This window comes from Saccopteryx leptura, chromosome 10, assembly GCF_036850995.1.
Source record: "Saccopteryx leptura isolate mSacLep1 chromosome 10, mSacLep1_pri_phased_curated, whole genome shotgun sequence".
NCBI lineage: Eukaryota > Metazoa > Chordata > Mammalia > Chiroptera > Emballonuridae > Saccopteryx > Saccopteryx leptura.
In genome coordinates, this window is record NC_089512.1 from 15720502 (window position 1) to 15739214 (window position 18713).

Below are 18713 nucleotides of genomic sequence, written 5' to 3' on the forward strand. Positions count from 1 at the left end.
GAAGACTAAAGTCGTCGCTGGTGTGAACAGCCCTCGCCTCCTTCCTCTCTCAAGCACGTGTCAAACTGAACGGGTTGTAGACCCAAAAGGATGATCATGCTTTTATGAACGTTGAAGGGATTTATTTTCTCAAGGATAATTTCGGCTGCGCACAATTTTTGCCCTAGAGACTCACTTGTAAACTTAGCTCGCACTCACCTAGGTTGCAGCTCTGACTGTATTTTACTAGTTAAACATGTGAATGCTCAGTTCCTTTGGGGAATGATGAAGTAATTTTGCCATTGTAAAGATGCGTTTATAAAGAAGCTGGATAAGTCAAGGCCCCGTTTTGTAATTTATATCCGCAAGCGGAAATTTTATTTTAAGTGTCTCTGTGCTGTGTTCTGGAGGAAATTTTCTATCTGTTGCGCGATAATGAGCCATCATTGGGGTCGTCTGTCATTGCAGGTATGAAGAAATGGTCCGGGCCAAGGCCCTGCCCATAGCCAAGCTCTCCTATTCAGCCAGCCAGTTTTACTTGGAAGCTGCAGCCAAGTACCTGAGTGCAAATAAGATCAAGGAGATGATGGCGGTCCTCTCGAAGCTGGACGTGGACGACCAGCTGGTGTTCCTGAAGTCTCGGAAGCGGCTGGCGGAAGCCGCGGACCTGCTGGACAGGGAGGGGCGGAGGGAGGAGGCCGCCCTGCTGATGAAGCAGCACGGCTTCCTCCTGGAGGCCGCCAGGCTCACTGCCGACAAGGACTTCCAGGCCTCGTGCCTGCTGGAGGCCGCCCGCCTCAATGTGGCCAGGAGCCTGGAGGTGGAGCATACCAAGACCATTCTGAGAGAAGCCCTCGATCTCTGCTATCAGACCAATCAGCTGTCCGGCATCGCCGAGGCCCAGTACCTGCTGGGGGTGATTCTGAAAGACTTTCAGAAGCTCAAGGATGCCTTCTTCAAGTTTGACACGCTCAACCACTCGGCTGGTGTCGTGGAAGCCCTCTACGAAGCCACCAGCCAGTGTGACGCTGACCCTCAGAAGGTTCTGGCCCTGGCTTCTGGGGGCTTGGAAGTCCTCCTCAATCTGGTCAGGGCCCTCAAGAGAGTGAGCAACAACGCCGAGAAGGAAATGGTCAAGTCTTGCTTTGAGTTTTTTGGAATTTCTCAAGTGGATGCCAAGTATTGCCAGATAGCTCAGAACGATCCTGGGCCCATATTAGAAATAATTTTTGACCTGGATTTGAACTTGAGGGAGAAGAAAACAAAAGACCATTTCTTGATAATGACTGACCAAGTGAACCTAGCCCTCAACAAGCACCTCTTGAGCCGGCTGTGTCAGATCACGCAGAACCTGCACGAGAAGACCTACCCAGGCGTCTGCATGAAGTTCATTGTCGGCTTGCCGTGTGAGGACGAGAACTGTGAAGATTTCCACAGGCCCCTGCGGCGTTGTGAGGCCAGGTGTTTGGTTCAGTCGCAAATGCACCAGGTGGCGATCAGTGGGTTGCTTTTGGAGGCCAAAAAAGTATTCCCGAAAATCTTAGCTGAAGAACTTGAAAGAATTGATTATATTTTGTCCGCCGATGTGTACGGCCATTGCAAATCCTTCCTGAACGTCCTCTTCCCTAAGCATTTCCACCAGCGCGTGCTGTCGGAAAACCCCATGGCCTGCAAAGAGATCCTCAAACCGAGTTACAAATCCTTCCGCTCGTACAGGCTCGCCCTGAAAGAGTACATCTATTTTCTGTTTCAAAACGAAAGGGCGCGAAACCGCCGGGAGTCCACAGACCTGTGGCTGAGCGCCATGCAGGCTTTCCTGCTCTCTTCCAACTACCCGGAGGAGTTTGGCAAGCTGCTGCACCAGGAGGAAGACGACTACCACAGGGAGCTCAGAGCTCTGGAGTCCGAGAAAGAGGACCGGGGCCGCATGAGAGGCAGCCGGGTGAAAGGAATCGAAGGGAAGTACGGCATGCTGGCGCCCAACAAGGAAGACGAGAGCACCGAGAAGACCCACGTGTGCTTCATCCGGCTCCTGGAGAACTGCATCGACCAGTTCTACGTGTCCAGGAACCCCGAGAACTGCAAGAGGCTCTTTTTCCGTTTCATGAATGTCCTTGTCAAGAGGTGCAAAGAGCCGCTCATCCCCAGCATCGGGAACACGGTGGCCCTGCTGGAGTTCCAGTTCATCCACTGCGGGGTGGTGCTGGCCCGCCTCCGCAAGAGCGCCATCCTGTGCCTCCCCAAGAGCTACCTGGCGCTCCTGCACTACTGGGAGTTTCTGTTCAGCAAGAAGGACAAGGAGCACGGGGACGTGTTCTCCATCATCCAGGAGTACAAACCGAAGGACGTGACCAGAGCCGTCCAGGCTTTCCGCTTCCACCTCTCCTACCTCGTCAAGGTGCTCTGCGGCTACGAGAACGTGAACTTCAACGTCCTGCTCGACGCCTTCGGTGACATAGCCTACGTGGTCTCCGGCGAGGCCGAGCGCACCCTGGTGCTGTGCCTGGTGATGCTGGTGAACGCCGAGGAGTTCCTGCAGCCGGTCTGCAAAGCCTTTCTGTGCCACCACTTCCAGGAGATCGAGGCGAGGCTGCAGCTGATGAGCATGGACTGCCCGAACCAGGTGCCCGCGCGGCTCCGCAGGGTGGTGGAGCGGGTGTTGAACGCGGACAGCGTGAAGTCCGTGGCCGAGGCGCTGCAGGACCTGCTCTTCGAGCGGGATGAGGAGTACCTGGTGGACTGCCACTGGCGGTGGGACAGCAACGTGTACGCCAAGGGGGTCCTGATCCGCGGCCTGTATCACGAGGAGGTCAAGCTCAACCGCCTGCAGTGTGTGCAGCCCGTGGACTATTTTGCCGAACCCGAGTATGAGTTTGGTCAGGACGAGACGGACGAGCTGGCCTTGGAAGACCGGGACCACCTCCTCGCCACCATCCTGTTCCAGAAGCAGCGGAAGGCGTCCATCCAGCGGAAACTGAAGAGAGCCTGCCTGGTGGTGTCCCTGTGCGTCAGCTGGCGGAGAAGGGTGAGCGCCCAGCCCGGGTGCTCCAGGGAGGAGACCAGGGAGCCCGGGACCGGCATCTTCAAAAAGGCCGACATTGACAGGACCCAGTGTGACCTGTGTGGAGTGAAGTTCATCCGGGGGCCCGAGAACTATTTCAGCCCCAGTAAGGACTTTGAGGGAGAGATTTCAGAGGCTGCCGCCCTGGCCGGGGCTGAGCTGGTCGACAAGGAAGGCCGGGAGAGGAACAGCGAGTCTTACGAGCATCACATCCGCCTAGAAAGCCACCAGAGGCAGCAGGTGGCCTACCAGAAATACTCCACGTTTTTCCACGAGAAGGTGGACCCGGCCATTGATGAAGGCAGGCAGGTGGTGCAGGACATCGAACAGAGCGTGTGGATTCGCAGCCACCTGGGCTCCAAAGAGCACAGCCACATGCTGCAGGGGAAGGTCCAGGAGAACATCAGGAAGATTTCGGATGCCGTGGAGGACCTCTACAGGCAGAAGGCCTGGGCTGGCGGTAAGGGGCCCTTGGAAACGGGGGCCCGGGTGGGGTTAGAACCTGGGCTTTGAGAAGCCGCGTCACGGTCAAGCCCTTTGTGCCCAGGTCTGACCTGGGGAGATGGAGCTTGGCATTGGCGGAAATACAAGTGAGAACTGTGTGTTCTCAAATTAGAGCCAAGCCACGTGGTTTGGACCACTCTTTCCCCTATCGAGACTTCCTGATTATCTTGGGCCAGGATGGTTCCCCTCGCACTACTACAGACAAGAAAAGGGCCGGCTAGCTAGTTCTGTGGAGACGTAGAGGGGGGCATGTTAAAAGTCTTGAGGAAGCTCTTCGAGCTTCTGATTCATTCATTCAGTGATCATTTCCTCTTTTTTTTTTTTGATTTTCCCTAAGTTAGAAGCTGGGAAGTAGTCAGACAGACTCCCGTATGAACCCGACTGGGATCCACCAGGCATGCCCACCAGGGGGTGATTCTCTGCCCATCTGGGCATCACTCCGCTGCTGCTGGAGCCATTCTAGCACCTGAGGCAGAGGCCATGGAGCCATCCTCAGTGCTGGGCCAACTTTGCTCCAATGGAGCCCTGGCTGCGGGAGGGGAAGAGAGAGACAGAGAGGAAGGAGAGGGGGAGGGGTGGAGAAGCAGATGGGCGCCTCTCCTGTGTGCCCTGGCCGGGAATCGATCCACACTCTGGGCCGAAGCTCTACCGCTGAGCCAGCCGGCCAGGGCTCAGTGATCGTTTCTTGAGCACCCGCTCTGTACTGACTCAGATCTGGAGGTGCGTAGCTGGCCTCTGCCTTTTAGGAGGGTCCTTACACCGTACCCAGGGTGAGCCTTTAATGATCAGAATTCTAATGTGGCCTTTGAACCAGATTTCCTCTAACTTCCTTATGAATTCCTTCTTAGCAACACTGAGTGGAAGTTATGTTACGTGTACAATTAGCGAGATTGCATATTTTAGAATCATTCTGTAATTCGGACACTGCCGTTCAAGGTTCAGTGACACTTAGAACAAAGCTCCCTTGACAGGCGTGTCTGTCTGCAGTCTCCACAGGCACAGCAATGGCGTCAGGCTGGCATTCAGTTGTCCCTTATGCTGTGGGCGGCAGAAGGAGGCTTTGGGTCCCTACCCTGTCATTCTCTTCAGGGGAAGCACAGAGACAAGTTCCTGGGAGGTGGCCCCCTTCAACTCCCAGCCCTTGTTCTTTGGTTCCCATAGCGGAGGAGGCGATGACTCGGCTGGTCAGCGTTCTGGTCCCGTTGGTCAAGGAGGCGAGGGAGTGTCTGAAGAAAACAGAGCTCCATTTGAAGGAGGAAGGTAAGGAGTCCTTTATCCCAGGACAGTGCTCTGGGTCCCAGGGTCCTTGGTCCTGCTGGCTCCCAGGCCACCTGAAGCAGGGCCGCCTGTGACGTCAGCAGTGACCCCTCTGCGTCGAGGAGCCCCGCCCGCTGAGTCAGATTGGTAGCCTCATGGGACCTGAGTTGCTCCCTTCTGACTGTGAGGGCCTCAGGCTGGGCTCACCTCAGGGGCTTTTTCAAAAACCCCTTTTGCCACGCAAGAGTTTTTTTTTTTATCAATGATGTTCAGCCGTTACTCAAAACAGTGATGCCCAAAGATTCACAAAGTATTGCCAGGCCACTGCCTGATAAACGTGTTTGCATGGAAGTTAGTGATTATTCATTGTTCCGTATGGATCAGCACTGTTCTGGGCTTGGGGATATAAAACAGACGATTTGTGAACTAAACAAGCAAAACCATTGGGGCAACGTGCATGCATGCACCTTCCTACAGAGCATGAGAAGGCTTAATGAGTCAGCTTTCTCCCTGATGGTCGGGATTATCTTGCCGAGTTCTGTTTCATTTGGAAAGTCGTCTCCTTTGCCCGTTCCAACGTCTGCCCCGTCTCAGCCCGATCTCACCTCCCACTGCTCTGAGTACTTCTCCTGCCCCAGGTCACCCTTCTCCGAGTCCTTTTCATCCAGGTGCGACTGGAAAAGCCAGACCCCGGAGCTGGGAAAAACTTGAGAGGACTTGGCACAAATGCCTGTGCCAATAAAAAAAATCTGGGACTATGATTTTTGTTATTGTGTCTGCAGGAAGGTCGCTGATGTATCAACTCAAGCCTGTAGTTGTATTGACTTCCTGGATTTAAAGGACCTCTAAAATAAGGCCAGGGGAGCCAGCCTGTAAGAGGAACCTAATTCTAGAGAAGAAGGCTTGTTTTGCTAATTCTGGGAAGCAACATCAGTACTCGAAGAAGAACCCTTGTTCTCTGGCATTCTCCCTTTCATTAAAAGAAAAAAAAATATTACAGAGACATTAAGTTTTACGAGGATGTTGTATTTTGTAGTGGATTGGGGAAAAATCATTCTGTGTGTTGTTTCTTTTCTTTCCTTTTATTTATTTATTGTTTTGGGTTTTTAAATAGGTATCGTTCAGGAAGATGACTACGAAAATGAAGTGGACGACTTTGGTGAGCTTCGTCCTAGAAGGCGTCCACGGAAATGTGGAAAGCAGAGAAAGTACTGAGGTCCACCCAGCTGCTGGCGTCTAAACCTTCAGAACGTTCTGTCCTGGCGTAGGGTCCTGAGTGCTGGGGCAGAAGAGAAAAGAATCTCAGCCAGCATTAAAAATAATAGGGGAGTCTCGCAGCCTCTCCGCTTTCTGTTCTTGTTACTTCTCTCTTTCTGGTGTCTTAGGGTCTGACGGCGCCTTCCGAGCAGGGACCTCCACTGCTTTCCCAGTTCAAGCCCAGGTGTTAGTTCCCCTAAAACTCATTGGATGAAAGGAGTCACAGCTAAAGGGAAGCTTGGGACTCCTTACCCCAAAGTCCCCAGGGTGGTCGGGCTTGAGACCGTCACAACATGAGTCAGAAGGAGGGACACCCTCACCCCTGCGCTGTCGCTGCCCTGGGCCAGGCAGTCCCTCCACGGACCCCCTCTTCTCCTTTCACACGGCTGTCATCAGAGCCGTGTGTGCCCGGGTCTGTGTGGGCCCTGCCGCCGGCCACCTGGACCCCAAGCCACACTCTGGTCATCTCCAAGCCTGCTTGTAGCGTAGTTAGTTTCGCTCTATGTTAGCCTTTTCTCTCCATGGCAACTTTTCTGCCCTCCTTTTGCCCTGCACCCCCGCCCTGCTCAGCTACCTGTGCAAGTCACAGTTAGACTACCTCAGAATGTGGTCAGGAATCCCCCCAGGGTCCTCTGGGCAGCCAGCCACAGGGCCTCCCCCTGGAAGGGCTGGCTGGGGGGTGTGGCTGCGGGCTGCCCACCTGCCTCTCCAAGGTGGTCCTAACTTGCCTGGAGGGGGGGGGGAGCTGTCGTACAGACATTTCCAAAAGTGTGCCCTCTGTAGCCTGTATGTCTGCTTTTCTCGGTTCTCCCTGGCGAGTTTGTCATCCTAGCTTAGGCTGACATCCTGTTGAGTTCTCTCCCACGGAGCTCACCACAGTGGGACAGGGCCTGCAGCGATGCAGGTTAGGGACAGGGAGCGAGGAGGAAGCCAGTCCTCCAGGCCACTCCTTAGGGACTAAGCTGTGAATCACTGCCGCAGGCTGCTGGCCGCTGGGCGGGCCCCCTCAGAGGAGGGCTGGGGGCGGCTCTGTGTGCTGGAGCCGGTGGCTTCCGCCCCCACCCCACTGGGCCAGCAGCCATCTGTCTGTCAGTTCAGAAAGCCTTCTTGCCTCTCGTGATCGCTGCCCGCGGCTTCCGCAGCCCCTCCGTTCAGCCCGGAGTGGGGGTCAGGGCCCCCTCTGTCCTCCCCGGTCCTGTCATCACGGCAGAACCGACTGCCTCCCCACTTTGCCGCTGCTCTTGCCGCTGCTTTTGCTGCTCACTGTTTTCCTGGTCTTTCTCAATGACTGCGTTTCCTTGGTGATTGTGTTTCCAATTTTTATCAGTTTTGTTTCTGATTTTTATTCCAGGTGTTTTTTATAAACTTTACTTGCCAGAAAAAAAAAGGGGGGGGGGGGAGGGATTTGGATCTTAATCAAATCTTGCTGTACTGCCCTGTTTTTATAAAGTTTAGTCATTTCTCTTACATGCTGCTGCTCGTTTGTTTTATTTCCCGTCTCCGCTCAAGGAGGAGAGGGGTGGGTCTTGGGGTCGGTTCTTTCTGGTCGGCTGGTGGATGCTGAACCAGGGCAGGAGCTTGCTGTGCTTCCTGCAATGACGACGGGAACAGAGAAATATGGCCCAGCCCGGGACGCACAGCTGGTTGCTGTCTCTTGACGGCGGGTGTAAATTCCTCCCTGTCTGGGTGCTCCTGAGCATGCGCAGTGTGGACGGTGCTGGCTACTGGGACTGCCCCCGAACAAGAACAGTGCCCTGGGAGGCAGGGGACCCGGAGTTGAATCCTCGTCCTGCCCGCAATGAGCCGTGATGGAAATGTGGATTGCGTGGAGAGGTTGCAGCATTTACGTAACCCAGCTGGGCCCCAGTTTCCCCTTTCTGGAAATGAACGTCTATGGCAGGGGTCCCCAAACTATGGCCTGCAGGCCGCATGCGGCCCCCTGAGGCCATTTATCCGGCCCCCGCCGCACTTCTGGGAGGGGCACCTCTTTCATTGGTGGTCAGTGGGAGGATGCATCCTGTGCTCCTGGAGTACTGTATGTGGCAGCGTCGCTCACGTACAGTACTACTTCCGGTGACGCAGGACGCACGTGTCACGGCTCCGGAAGCGCGTCATATCACTTGTTACGGCTAGCGGTGACAAATATGGAACCGGACATTGACCATCTCATTAGCCAAAAGCAGGCCCATAGTTCCCATGGAAATACTGGTCAGTTTGTTGATTTAAATTTACTTGTTCTTTATTTTAAATATTGTATTTGTTCCTGTTTTGTTTTTTTAGTTTAAAATAAGATATGTGCAGTGTGCATAGGGATTTGTTCATAGTTTTTTTTTTATAGTCCAGCCCTCCAATGGTCTGAGGGACAGTGAACTGGCCCCCTGTGTAAAAAGTTTGGGGACCCCTGGTCTATGGTGACTTCCTGCCCTGACGCAGAGCGGTTCTGTGGGCCGTTGCCATGGGTTGGAACACCCTCAGGTTGAGGCTGTGTGATGTCAGCGTTGGCTTGTGTTGCGGGAGCAGGACAGCTGAGTGTGAGACAGCGAAGTGTCCTCTGATCCTTCGCTTCACGGTCCGGGAGGCTCAGGACTGGGAGAGACGATCCTGCCGCCTTCCAATCGGCACCGTTAAAGAGCTGCTCCCAGGAATCCGTGCCCTCGACGCATGAGAGTCCTTCGAGTGTGCGTGTGGAGACTGGGGAGGAGAGCGGGGTTCAGCAGCCGAGTCAGTAACGCCCTCCGACAACCTGAGCCCTGAGGCCCGGGCCAGTGAGTAGCAGGCACTTTGGTGTTCCAGGCCGCGCCTGGAAGTCCAGGATGGGGGTGTGTCAGGGTCCCCATGACCACTGTCAGGTTTGGTGACTCACTGACAGCATTCATGAGACTCAGCACAGAGCTGCGCTCATGGTTCTGACCTATTACAGGAAAGGCACACCAAGCAGCACCCACTATGGGAAAGGGCACGTGGGCAAAGTCCGGGGCTTGCCGGGGGCAGGCTTCCGAGGGTCCTTTCCCAGTGGAATCCACAGGATACGCTCGGCCCCCCAGCAACGAGTGTGACAACACACGTCAATAGTGCCAGCCAGGAAACTTACTAGACTCAGAGCTCAGGGCTTTTCCTGAGTGCTGATCACCAAGGCATCTTCTGCCTCCCACATCTCAAAGCCCCAGAGTCTCAGATGGAAAGCAGGGGTTCAGCATAAACCACATTATTTGTACAAACAGTTGGAGCGCTGCGAGCTATTAGTTATTAATCCTAGGAATGGTAGGAACCCTCCCAAAATCCAAGTTCCCTAACACCAGCTAAGGGCCACCCTGGTAAGCAGGCCTTTCAAAAGACAGTCTTTGGGCCTGCTGTGTTGTAACTCTTTTCTGCACTGGGGTTCCCCCAAGTTGGGGCTCTGTCCTGATCACCCTGTTAGCATGCCTTCTGGGTCCCTCCAGGTATCCAGCTAAGCTCATGCATATCTCTCTCAGTGTCTCCAGTCAAGGGAGTGGATTTTCAGGGATACTTTACCTTCTAAAAGCCCATCATGAAGAATCAACCGCTCCCTGACTGTCACAGACATTATTCCACTCCTGTGAGCCAGCAGCCAGTGTCAACCATTCAGAATGCTGTGTGGGTCCCTCGAGACCTGCTGGGGGAAGGGATAAGGCCTGATGCCTCTGGTGGCTGTTCCCTCCCTCCTCCCACTATCTCCGACATACTTTGTCCTGACTATTCTTATCCAAGAGCCCTCGTTCTCCTCCAACTCTCTGGGGACAAGAGTCCAGGCATTCAATGACTGAAGGAAGGAAGGATGCTGATGTGGAAGCCAACAGCATCCCCCAGCTCTGGGCTGGCAGCTCTGTATTGCACCCGATTGCTGGAGGGGAAACCCGTCTAGTTGCTGTTTCCTACTCTGGGTTGCAGGGCCAGTGGGGGTCTGACCAGGACCTGGGTGTTCTGATGCCAGCCAGCACCCTTTCCACTGAGGACTCATACACTGAGGTCAACAGCCAGTGCTAACACTTCTTGGAGCCCATCACCCCTGCCCAGGATCAGCGCAGAGTGCTGCCAGTGGCCCCTGGCCATTTGCACCACTGGCCCCCTTCAACTTCTCACCTGCTTCTTGGCCCTAGTGTTTCCTGTAGGAAAGTGGAATGCCTGGCAAGAAAACTAATGCATTCTACTGTCACCCACCCCAGGCAGCCAGGCCTCTGACCTCCAAGGACTAGACAAAGGAGCCTCCCCAAGTCAAACCCTTGTGGGTAGCATAGCTCAGCCTGGCCTCTGAAACTGTTGGCTTTATTCTCTCCTTAGTGTCCATGCATAGAAACCCCATTCCCTAGTCCCAGGCCTCATACCTTTAAAAGATGGGATTCACCTTTCCTGAGCCAGCATGCCTCAGTTTCCCCAGAGTGGTCACTTGCAGCTCACGGAGCACTGTGTAACTTACAGCTTATGTTATAACTGTTCTCAGCACAGGAAGAGGGAGCATTAGCACTCACAAATCCTGGCTGTCCCCAAGGTCTCCTGCTGGCCAGATTATTCAGCCGTTATTTCTCGAGTGCCATGAGTGGGCTCTTCTTCCAGGCTCCTCTTAAGGAGCTGGTCAGTGGTAGCCAAGTGGGTGCGCGCCTCGTGGGGATGTGAGGGGGACGAGGCCAGCAGATGGGCGCAGCTTGTAATCCACCCTCTGGGGCTCACAGAAAGGGCTCTCCAGGCCTGGACGGGGGTGGAGGTGGGAAGGGTCAGGCACTCCTGTAGCTCAAGGAAAACAACCAAGACTATAAATACCCAGTGTTAAAACCCCAACTAAACAACATCCAGGTTTTACCCCATACACACATGAAGTAGTTCGTTTTTATTTTGGATGTTAATGGCACGGAATGTGAGCTTCCTGTGTTTTCATCTGATTTCAGGATGGTGTTGACAGTCCTGGAGTTCAATGGTCTAACAAGAGTGCAATACACATTAATCTCAGTTATGTAAGAAAGGTCACATTTTTTTCAATTAATTCAAATCCTACTTGGGGCCCTTTTTGGTGGGAAATTCAAACCCAGTCATTATTGGGGGACCCTCTGTTTCCTTGGGGGTCTCTTAAATCTTAGGAGGCCTATGTGGCTGAGGTAAACTGAGGGTGGTCCTCTCTCCTTCAGTTTGCCCTGGGCCACCACGTACACACACCTAGGCTGGGCTGGCAGGGTGTCTGAGGAGGTGAGCAATGTCCTCCTTCAGAGCTGAGCTCGGTGGGTCCGGGAGCCCTGGGGCATCTGGTCCAGCCTCTGCAGATGAACCACAGAGCCACTCCGCTGGTGTTCCACCTCCCAGTCACATTGCTGTGAGAGTGACTGCAGGTCCCTACTGGTCACGCAGCCCCCGGCCCCACAGCCTAAAGTCCCTGAGCCTGTCACTCCAACCATCAAGAGGCGGAGTCTCTTTCCCCTCCCCTGTGACTCGCTTTGGCCAACGAGTGCAGCAGAAGAGACACTTTCTGATGCGGGGCCTGGCCTCCAAGAGGCCTGGCCGCTTCTCCTTTTCTTCGGGGTGATCCAGCTGCCCTTGTAAGAATTCAACTACCCTGAGCCCACCTAGTGCCCTGGTACCCTGAGGGATCCCTGGAACCAACCACTCGTCACCTTAGTGACCTCCCCTCCAAACCCTGACATTTAGCCGGCCATGCAGGACTTGGCCAGCTAGGGAGACTTGGTTGCCAGGGCAACCAGCAGGCAGAGTTACTCTGACCAATGTTAGCAGGGTTCTTTCCACTCAGCTCCTGGGTCTGGTTCCCCTGGGACACTGGCAGCCGACATTGCCGACTGTCACATAAGAGTAGGTTGGCCCCCAATATTTGTGAGGCTTGGGGTGTGAATACAACAAGAGATCTCCCCCCCCCACACACACACACCCATTCCTTCTCTTCCCACCGCCCCTGGCTTCATCCTGCACCATGAAGGACTTCCCTTGTGTGAGTGTGGACATTCCAGCGTCACATGCGAGCTCATTAATATCTGTACTTCCTCCTCCCCCAACAGCCACCCTTGGCTACCCCTTGGACCCAGCACATCAACAAAGGAGAGGCTCGGGGTGATTGAGTGGGGGCACTCCTGGGTACTGGGGCCATCGACATGTACTGTTTTTGCAGGTTTGGGGCACAGTAGTTAGCTAACAACACAGCGTTCTGCCACTTTCCTTAGTCCTTTCTCCCCCTGCATCTATCTATCTATCTATCTATCTATCTATCTATCTATCTATCTATCTATCTATCTATCTGGCTATCTATCTACCTATCTCGCTAGCTAGCTAGCTATCTCCTTCAGGGTCCTTGCAGGACAGGATTCCAGCATTCATCACTATGATAACCATTTTAATCTTCTTAGCCTAACATCCCACACTCTCTCTCTCCCTGGCCTCTCCAAGCAGGCTGATCCGGGGTCTGGGATGTCTTGTATGTGTTCCTGGATCAGTGCCATGTAATTGCCAGAAATCTGTGTCCCTGGGGTCATCCTTAAGTTCACGATCCGGAGGACAGGTAAAGCAATGCAGTCAGTAACGGTTCTCCCCTCGGCCACAAATATCTTCCCTAAGCAACTGCAGCTCGCTTCGGATCTTGTCAATATAATATCTTCAGAGATTCTGGCTGTAGAGCACGAGGTCAGGTGGGCGGCCTGAGAAGCCGGGTCCCCACCCAGCAAGTCCCATAACGACACAGAGGTTAAGAGTGCATGGGAAGCCTCCCTGTTTAACCCCAGGGACTGGCATTCTTTCCCCGCAGCTGAGAAACAGCAGGCAGCTGATTCTCACTCCCACCCACCGCCCAGGAAAATGTGTCTCCCCTGCTTGCTAAGGGGGAAGGAGAAGCCATCAGCAAGGTAGCAGGCGTTCTTTAGGTGGGTTGTTCAGAAACCTGTCTCCTGGTGCTGCAGAATCCTGACCCGATTCAGAATTCTGTGTTCTCTGCTTAAAACACATGAGCATACCCTCATCCATGATGCCACCTGAAAAATCTAATAGGACCTTTTCATCACGATATCTTTGAAGTGAGCCTATAAGATTGAAATTTTAGCTTCTCATGCTGGAAATCCAGACACATTATTTTAAGTCTCTGAGAAACAAAATAAACAAAACAGAAACAAACTCGCAGATACAGAGAACGTTTTGATGAGTGCCAGATGGGAGGGGAGTTGGGGGGATGGGTGAAAAAGGGGATGGGGTAAAAATGTGCAGATTGCCGTTATAAACACAGTCATCAAGACGTAAATAAAAATAGGGAATATAGTCAATAAAACTGTAATAACTGTGTATGGTGTCAGATGGGTACAGGACTTATTGGAGGGGATCAGTCTGTAAGTTATATAAATGTCTAATCACTGCTGTACATCTAAAACTAATATACTGTTATATGTCAGTGTAATTGAAACAATTTTTTAAAATTAAAAAACAAAACACAGGATGGGATTAGAGAAGGGAAAGAGATTGGTGAAATTATATATAAATATATATACATAACAGTGTTCTAGAGAGCAGAAAAAGCAAATCCTGGAGGGAAGGGGGGAGGGTGTTGAGGGAGGGGGGCAAGAGGGAGGTTAAAGGGGACACCAGGGAGGGGGGATGCATTCAGGGGGACACTAGAATCTATGTAAGCACAATAAATTAAAATCAATAAAAAGCAAACAAACAAACGAAAAAACCCCCACAATGAAGAGACTGTACTAACAATGCAATCTTGACTTAGGTGTTGGGGAGGGGTATTCAGAAATGGACAATAGGAAAAAAAAAAGTCTCTGGGCCCATTTGGGGATTTATAAAATGGAAATAAAGACACAAACTGTAGCTTGGCTGTAAATATCATTAGCTTTCCCTCTCCCTGCCTCTCTTCCATAGATGGACCAAGAATGTGACGAGATCTCAGGGAGGGATCTGTTTCCAGGGCAGGGAGGGATGGTCACGAGCAAGGACGAACCCTGGGGACAAAACTGGGCCAGCTTTTGTGTGCCCTTTATGGAGGTGGGGCCATTTCTAAGAGGGCTTTGTTCCCAGGGACGCGACCTTCTTTTAGAGACCGAGACTATTTTTAACCCAAGTTTTAGTGATTCTGCAGGACAGCTGTTTCGGGAAAGTATGTAGGCCAGTCTGTGATGTTTGGAGTCATCATTTTAAGGGTAAGGAGTGGGATGAGTAGGAGAGAGAGAACTCTGGGGTCTCCAGAGGCTGTGTCCACAGAGACCTCACCTGCACCCTAAGGTTACTTTGTGGCCACTCTGGAGGATCTGGAGGGGCTGAGCAGATAGGATCCTTTTGTTCCACTGAAAGTTGAGTGTCAATTTCTGCCCTGTTTCAGCCCTCATTGCCATTCCCAAATCACGATGGAGAGAAGGTGGTCAATGCCTGTGTTGGCCAGGCCGTGGGAGAAGGATGCGCTCAGTGCCGCAGGGAGTTAACCGGTACAGTCTTTCTGAAGGACTTCCACCATATCTATTCCATTAAAACGTGGACTCACCTTGGGACTTACATTCCTACTTTTTTGTTTATTATTTTTTTAAATTGTAGTAAAACACACATATCATACAATGTACTTTCTTAACCCCTTTTTAAAAAAAAAAATTTTTTTTTCTTTACATGCAGCTCAGTAGTGTTAAGTACACTCCCATTGTTGTACAACTGGTTTCCGGACCTTTATTTTTATCTTACAAAACTGAAACTCGGCCCTGGCCGGTTGGCTCAGTGGTAGAGCATCGGCCTGGCGTGCAGAAGTCCCGGGTTCGATTCCCGGCCAGGGCACACAGGAGAAGCGCCCATCTGCTTCTCCACCCCTCCCCCTCTCCTTCCTCTCTGTCTCTCTCTTCCTCTCCCGCAGCCGAGGCTCCATTGGAGCAAAGATGGCCCGGGCGCTGGGGATGGCTCCTTGGCCTCTGCCCCAGGCGCTAGAGTGGCTCTGGTCGCAACAGAGCGACGCCCCAGAGGGGCAGAGCATCACCCCCTGGTGGGCAGAGCGGGTCGCCCCTGGTGGGCGTGCCCGGTGGATCCCGGTCGGGCGCATGCGGGAGTCTGTCTGACTGTCTCTCCCTGTTTCCAGCTTCAGAAAAATACAAAAAAAAGAAAAAAAAAAAAAAAAAGAAAACTGAAACTCTACACTCATCGGACAATCCCTGTTTGTCCTTCACACTCTGGACCCCACCATTCCACTTTCTGTCTCTGTGATGTCGACTGCTTGAGGTGCCTTATATAAGTAGATTCAGAGGGTATTTGTCTTTTTTGCAACTAGCTTATTTCACACAAAAAGAAAGTCCTCAAGGTTCACCCACGTGATAACATGTGGCAGAACCTCCTTCCTTTTTAAGGCTGAATAATATCCCTTTGAATGTCTATTACCAGCATTCCTCCTTTTAGAGATTTATGTTAGAGAAACAGTCCTACAAACGCCCAAAGAAATGGTTACTTCAGAAGTACCGGGGAGAATCCAAAGTTAAAAAGAGCTCAAGTTCTCAGCAGGGGCGTGGCTGACCACCATGCGTACGGTTCAGGCTTTAGAAGGATCGCGTGGCGTTAGGGAAATGTGGCAGATCACTTGCTCACTGAAAACTCGAGCCAAAGAGGAGGTTCTAGGGTTCCATTCACTTTCGCAAAACTAAAAAAATTAATTCCAAATTGTTGGTGGTGGTGGCCTTGAGTACTGTGTAAGACTTGGAATTTTAAAAATACTTTGGAGTATATGTGTGGTCACAGAAAATAATCTCTTTTTAGAAATCAAAATGGAGAGGCACAGGAGGGCAAATATTTGTTATTCACTGAGATGGTCACAGATGGACGTGCCCCGCCCACTCAGGAGTTTACAAAGCGCTATGAGGAGGTAGCGTTGTGTGTGCCATGGTGAGGGTACCCCAGTAGGAGAGGATGCTCTTCTGGACCCCCCTGAAGTTCTACCCGGGTCTAGCTTGGTCCTCTGCTTCTCATCGAACTGCTGCGTATCTGCAGCCAGCTGTGAAGAGGAGGAAGCCTCAGCTTCCAAGGCCGCCCATCATTTAGACCTGGAACTTTATCACCTGATACTTATAAGTCCTGCTCTTAGTAATCTTGACTCTGGACCTCTCCTACTCCCCGAGAGCATCCCTGTCCTGGAGTCTCACGAGCGAGGATACCCTCCTGCTACCGTCTCTGGCTTCTTTCCTAAGCTATGAAGATATACTCATCTGGCCGCGGGGCTTGAGACAATGCAGTCGTAACCATGATCGTCACAGCTGTCATTCAGTGAATGTGTGCTTCGGTACTGGCTCATCCGGTACCACTCCAGTGGATGCTCACAATGACCTGGGAGAGAGGTGTCGTGCTCACACCCACCATACAGACCCAGGAGAGAGGTGTCGTGCTCACACCCACCATACAGACCTGGGAGAGAGGTGTCGTGCACACACCCACCATACAGACCCGGGAGAGAGGTGTCGTGCTCACACCCACCATACAGACCCGGGAGAGAGGTGTCGTGCTCACACCCACCACACAGACCCGGGAGAGAGGTGTTGTGCTCACACCCACCATACAGACCCGGGAGAGAGGTGTCGTGCTCACACCCACCATACAGACCTGGGAGAGAGGAGTTGTGCTCACACCCACCATACAGACCCGGGAGAGAGGTGTCGTGCTCACACCCACCACACAGACCTGGGAGAGAGGAGTTGTGCTCACACCCACCATACAGACCTGGGAGAGAGGTGTCGTGCTCACACCCACCACACAGACCTGGGAGAGAGGTGTCGTGCCCACACCCACCATACAGACCCGGGAGAGAGGTGTCGTGCACACACCCACCACACAGACCCGGGAGAGAGGTGTCGTGCTCACACCCACCATACAGACCTGGGAGAGAGGTGTCGTGCCCACACCCACCATACAGACCCGGGAGAGAGGTGTCGTGCTCACACCCACCACACAGACCTGGGAGAGAGGTGTCGTGCCCACACCCACCATACAGACCCGGGAGAGAGGTGTCGTGCTCACACCCACCATACAGACCTGGGAGAGAGGTGTCGTGCCCACACCCACCATACAGACCCGGGAGAGAGGCGTCGTGCTCACACCCACCATACAGACCTGGGAGAGAGGTGTCGTGCCCACACCCACCATACAGACCCGGGAGAGAGGTGTCGTGCTCACACCCACCATACAGACCCGGGAGAGAGGTGTGGTGCTCACACCCACCACACAGACCCGGGAGAGAGGTGTCGTGCCCACACCCACCATACAGACCCGGGAGAGAGGTGTCGTGCTCACACCCACCATACAGACCCGGGAGAGAGGTGTGGTGCTCACACCTACCACACAGACCTGGGAGAGAGGTGTCGTGCCCACACCCACCATACAGACCCGGGAGAGAGGTGTCGTGCTCACACCTACCACACAGACCTGGGAGAGAGGTGTCGTGCTCACACCCACCATACAGACCTGGGAGAGAGGTGTCGTGCTCACACCCACCATACAGACCCGGGAGAGAGGTGTCGTGCTCACACCCACCATACAGACCCGGGAGAGAGGTGTCGTGCTCACACCCACCATACAGACCTGGGAGAGAGGTGTCGTGCTCACACCCACCACACAGACCCGGGAGAGAGGAGTTGTGCTCACACCCACCACACAGACCCGAGAGAGAGGTGTCGTGCTCACACCCACCATACAGACCCGGGAGAGAGGTGTGGTGCTCACACCCACCATACAGACCCGGGAGAGAGGTGTCGTGCACACACCCACCATACAGACCCGGGAGAGAGGTGTCGTGCTCACACCCACCACACAGACCCGGGAGAGAGGTGTCGTGCACACACCCACCACACAGACCCGGGAGAGAGGTGTCGTGCACACACCCACCACACAGACCCGGGAGAGAGGTGTCGTGCTCACACCCACCACACAGACCTGGGAGAGAGGTGTCGTGCACACACCCACCACACAGACCCGGGAGAGAGGTGTGGTGCTCACACCCACCGTACAGACCCGGGAGAGAGGTGTCGTGCACACACCCACCGTACAGACCCGGGAGAGAGGTGTGGTGCTCACACCCACCACACAGACCTGGGAGAGAGGTGTGGTGCTCACACCCACCATACAGACCCGGGAGAGAGGTGTCGTGCACACACCCACCATACAGACCCGGGAGAGAGGTGTCGTGCTCACACCCACCATACAGACCCGGGAGAGAGGTGTGGTGCTCACACCCACCATACAGACCCGGGAGAGAGGTGTCGTGCACACACCCACCATACAGACCCGGGAGAGAGGTGTGGTGCTCACACCCACCATACAGACCTGGGAGAGAGATGTGGTGCTCACACCCATCATACAGACCCGGGAGAGAGGTGTCTGCTCACACCCACCACACAGACCCAGGAGAGAGGTGTCGTGCTCATACCCACCACACAGACCCGGGAGAGAGGTGTCTGCTCACACCCACCACACAGACCCGGGAGAGAGGTGTCGTGCTCACACCCACCATACAGACCCGGGAGAGAGGTGTGGTGCTCACACCCACCATACAGACCCGGGAGAGAGGTGTGGTGCTCACACCCACCACACAGACCCGGGAGAGAGGCGTCGTGCTCACACCCACCACACAGACCCGGGAGAGAGGCGTCGTGCTCACACCCACCACACAGACCCGGGAGAGAGGTGTCGTGCTCACACCCAC

At 53.7% G+C, this 18713-nt stretch overlaps 2 protein-coding genes across 2 annotated transcripts in view; both read left to right on the plus strand.

Moving 5' to 3' along the window:
• TRANK1 (tetratricopeptide repeat and ankyrin repeat containing 1) overlaps positions 1-7504 on the plus strand; it is a 117509-nt gene extending 110005 nt beyond the window's left edge. The window contains exons 23-25 of the mRNA XM_066350754.1: positions 448-3500; positions 4706-4804; positions 5916-7504. Coding sequence (XP_066206851.1) covers positions 448-3500; positions 4706-4804; positions 5916-6016 — 3253 coding nt within the window. The 3' untranslated portion in view covers positions 6017-7504. The remainder of the gene's footprint in view (positions 1-447; positions 3501-4705; positions 4805-5915) is intronic.
• EPM2AIP1 (EPM2A interacting protein 1) overlaps positions 1-18713 on the plus strand; it is an 835019-nt gene that overhangs the window by 183318 nt on the left and 632988 nt on the right. The gene's annotated exons all lie outside the window — the stretch shown is intronic.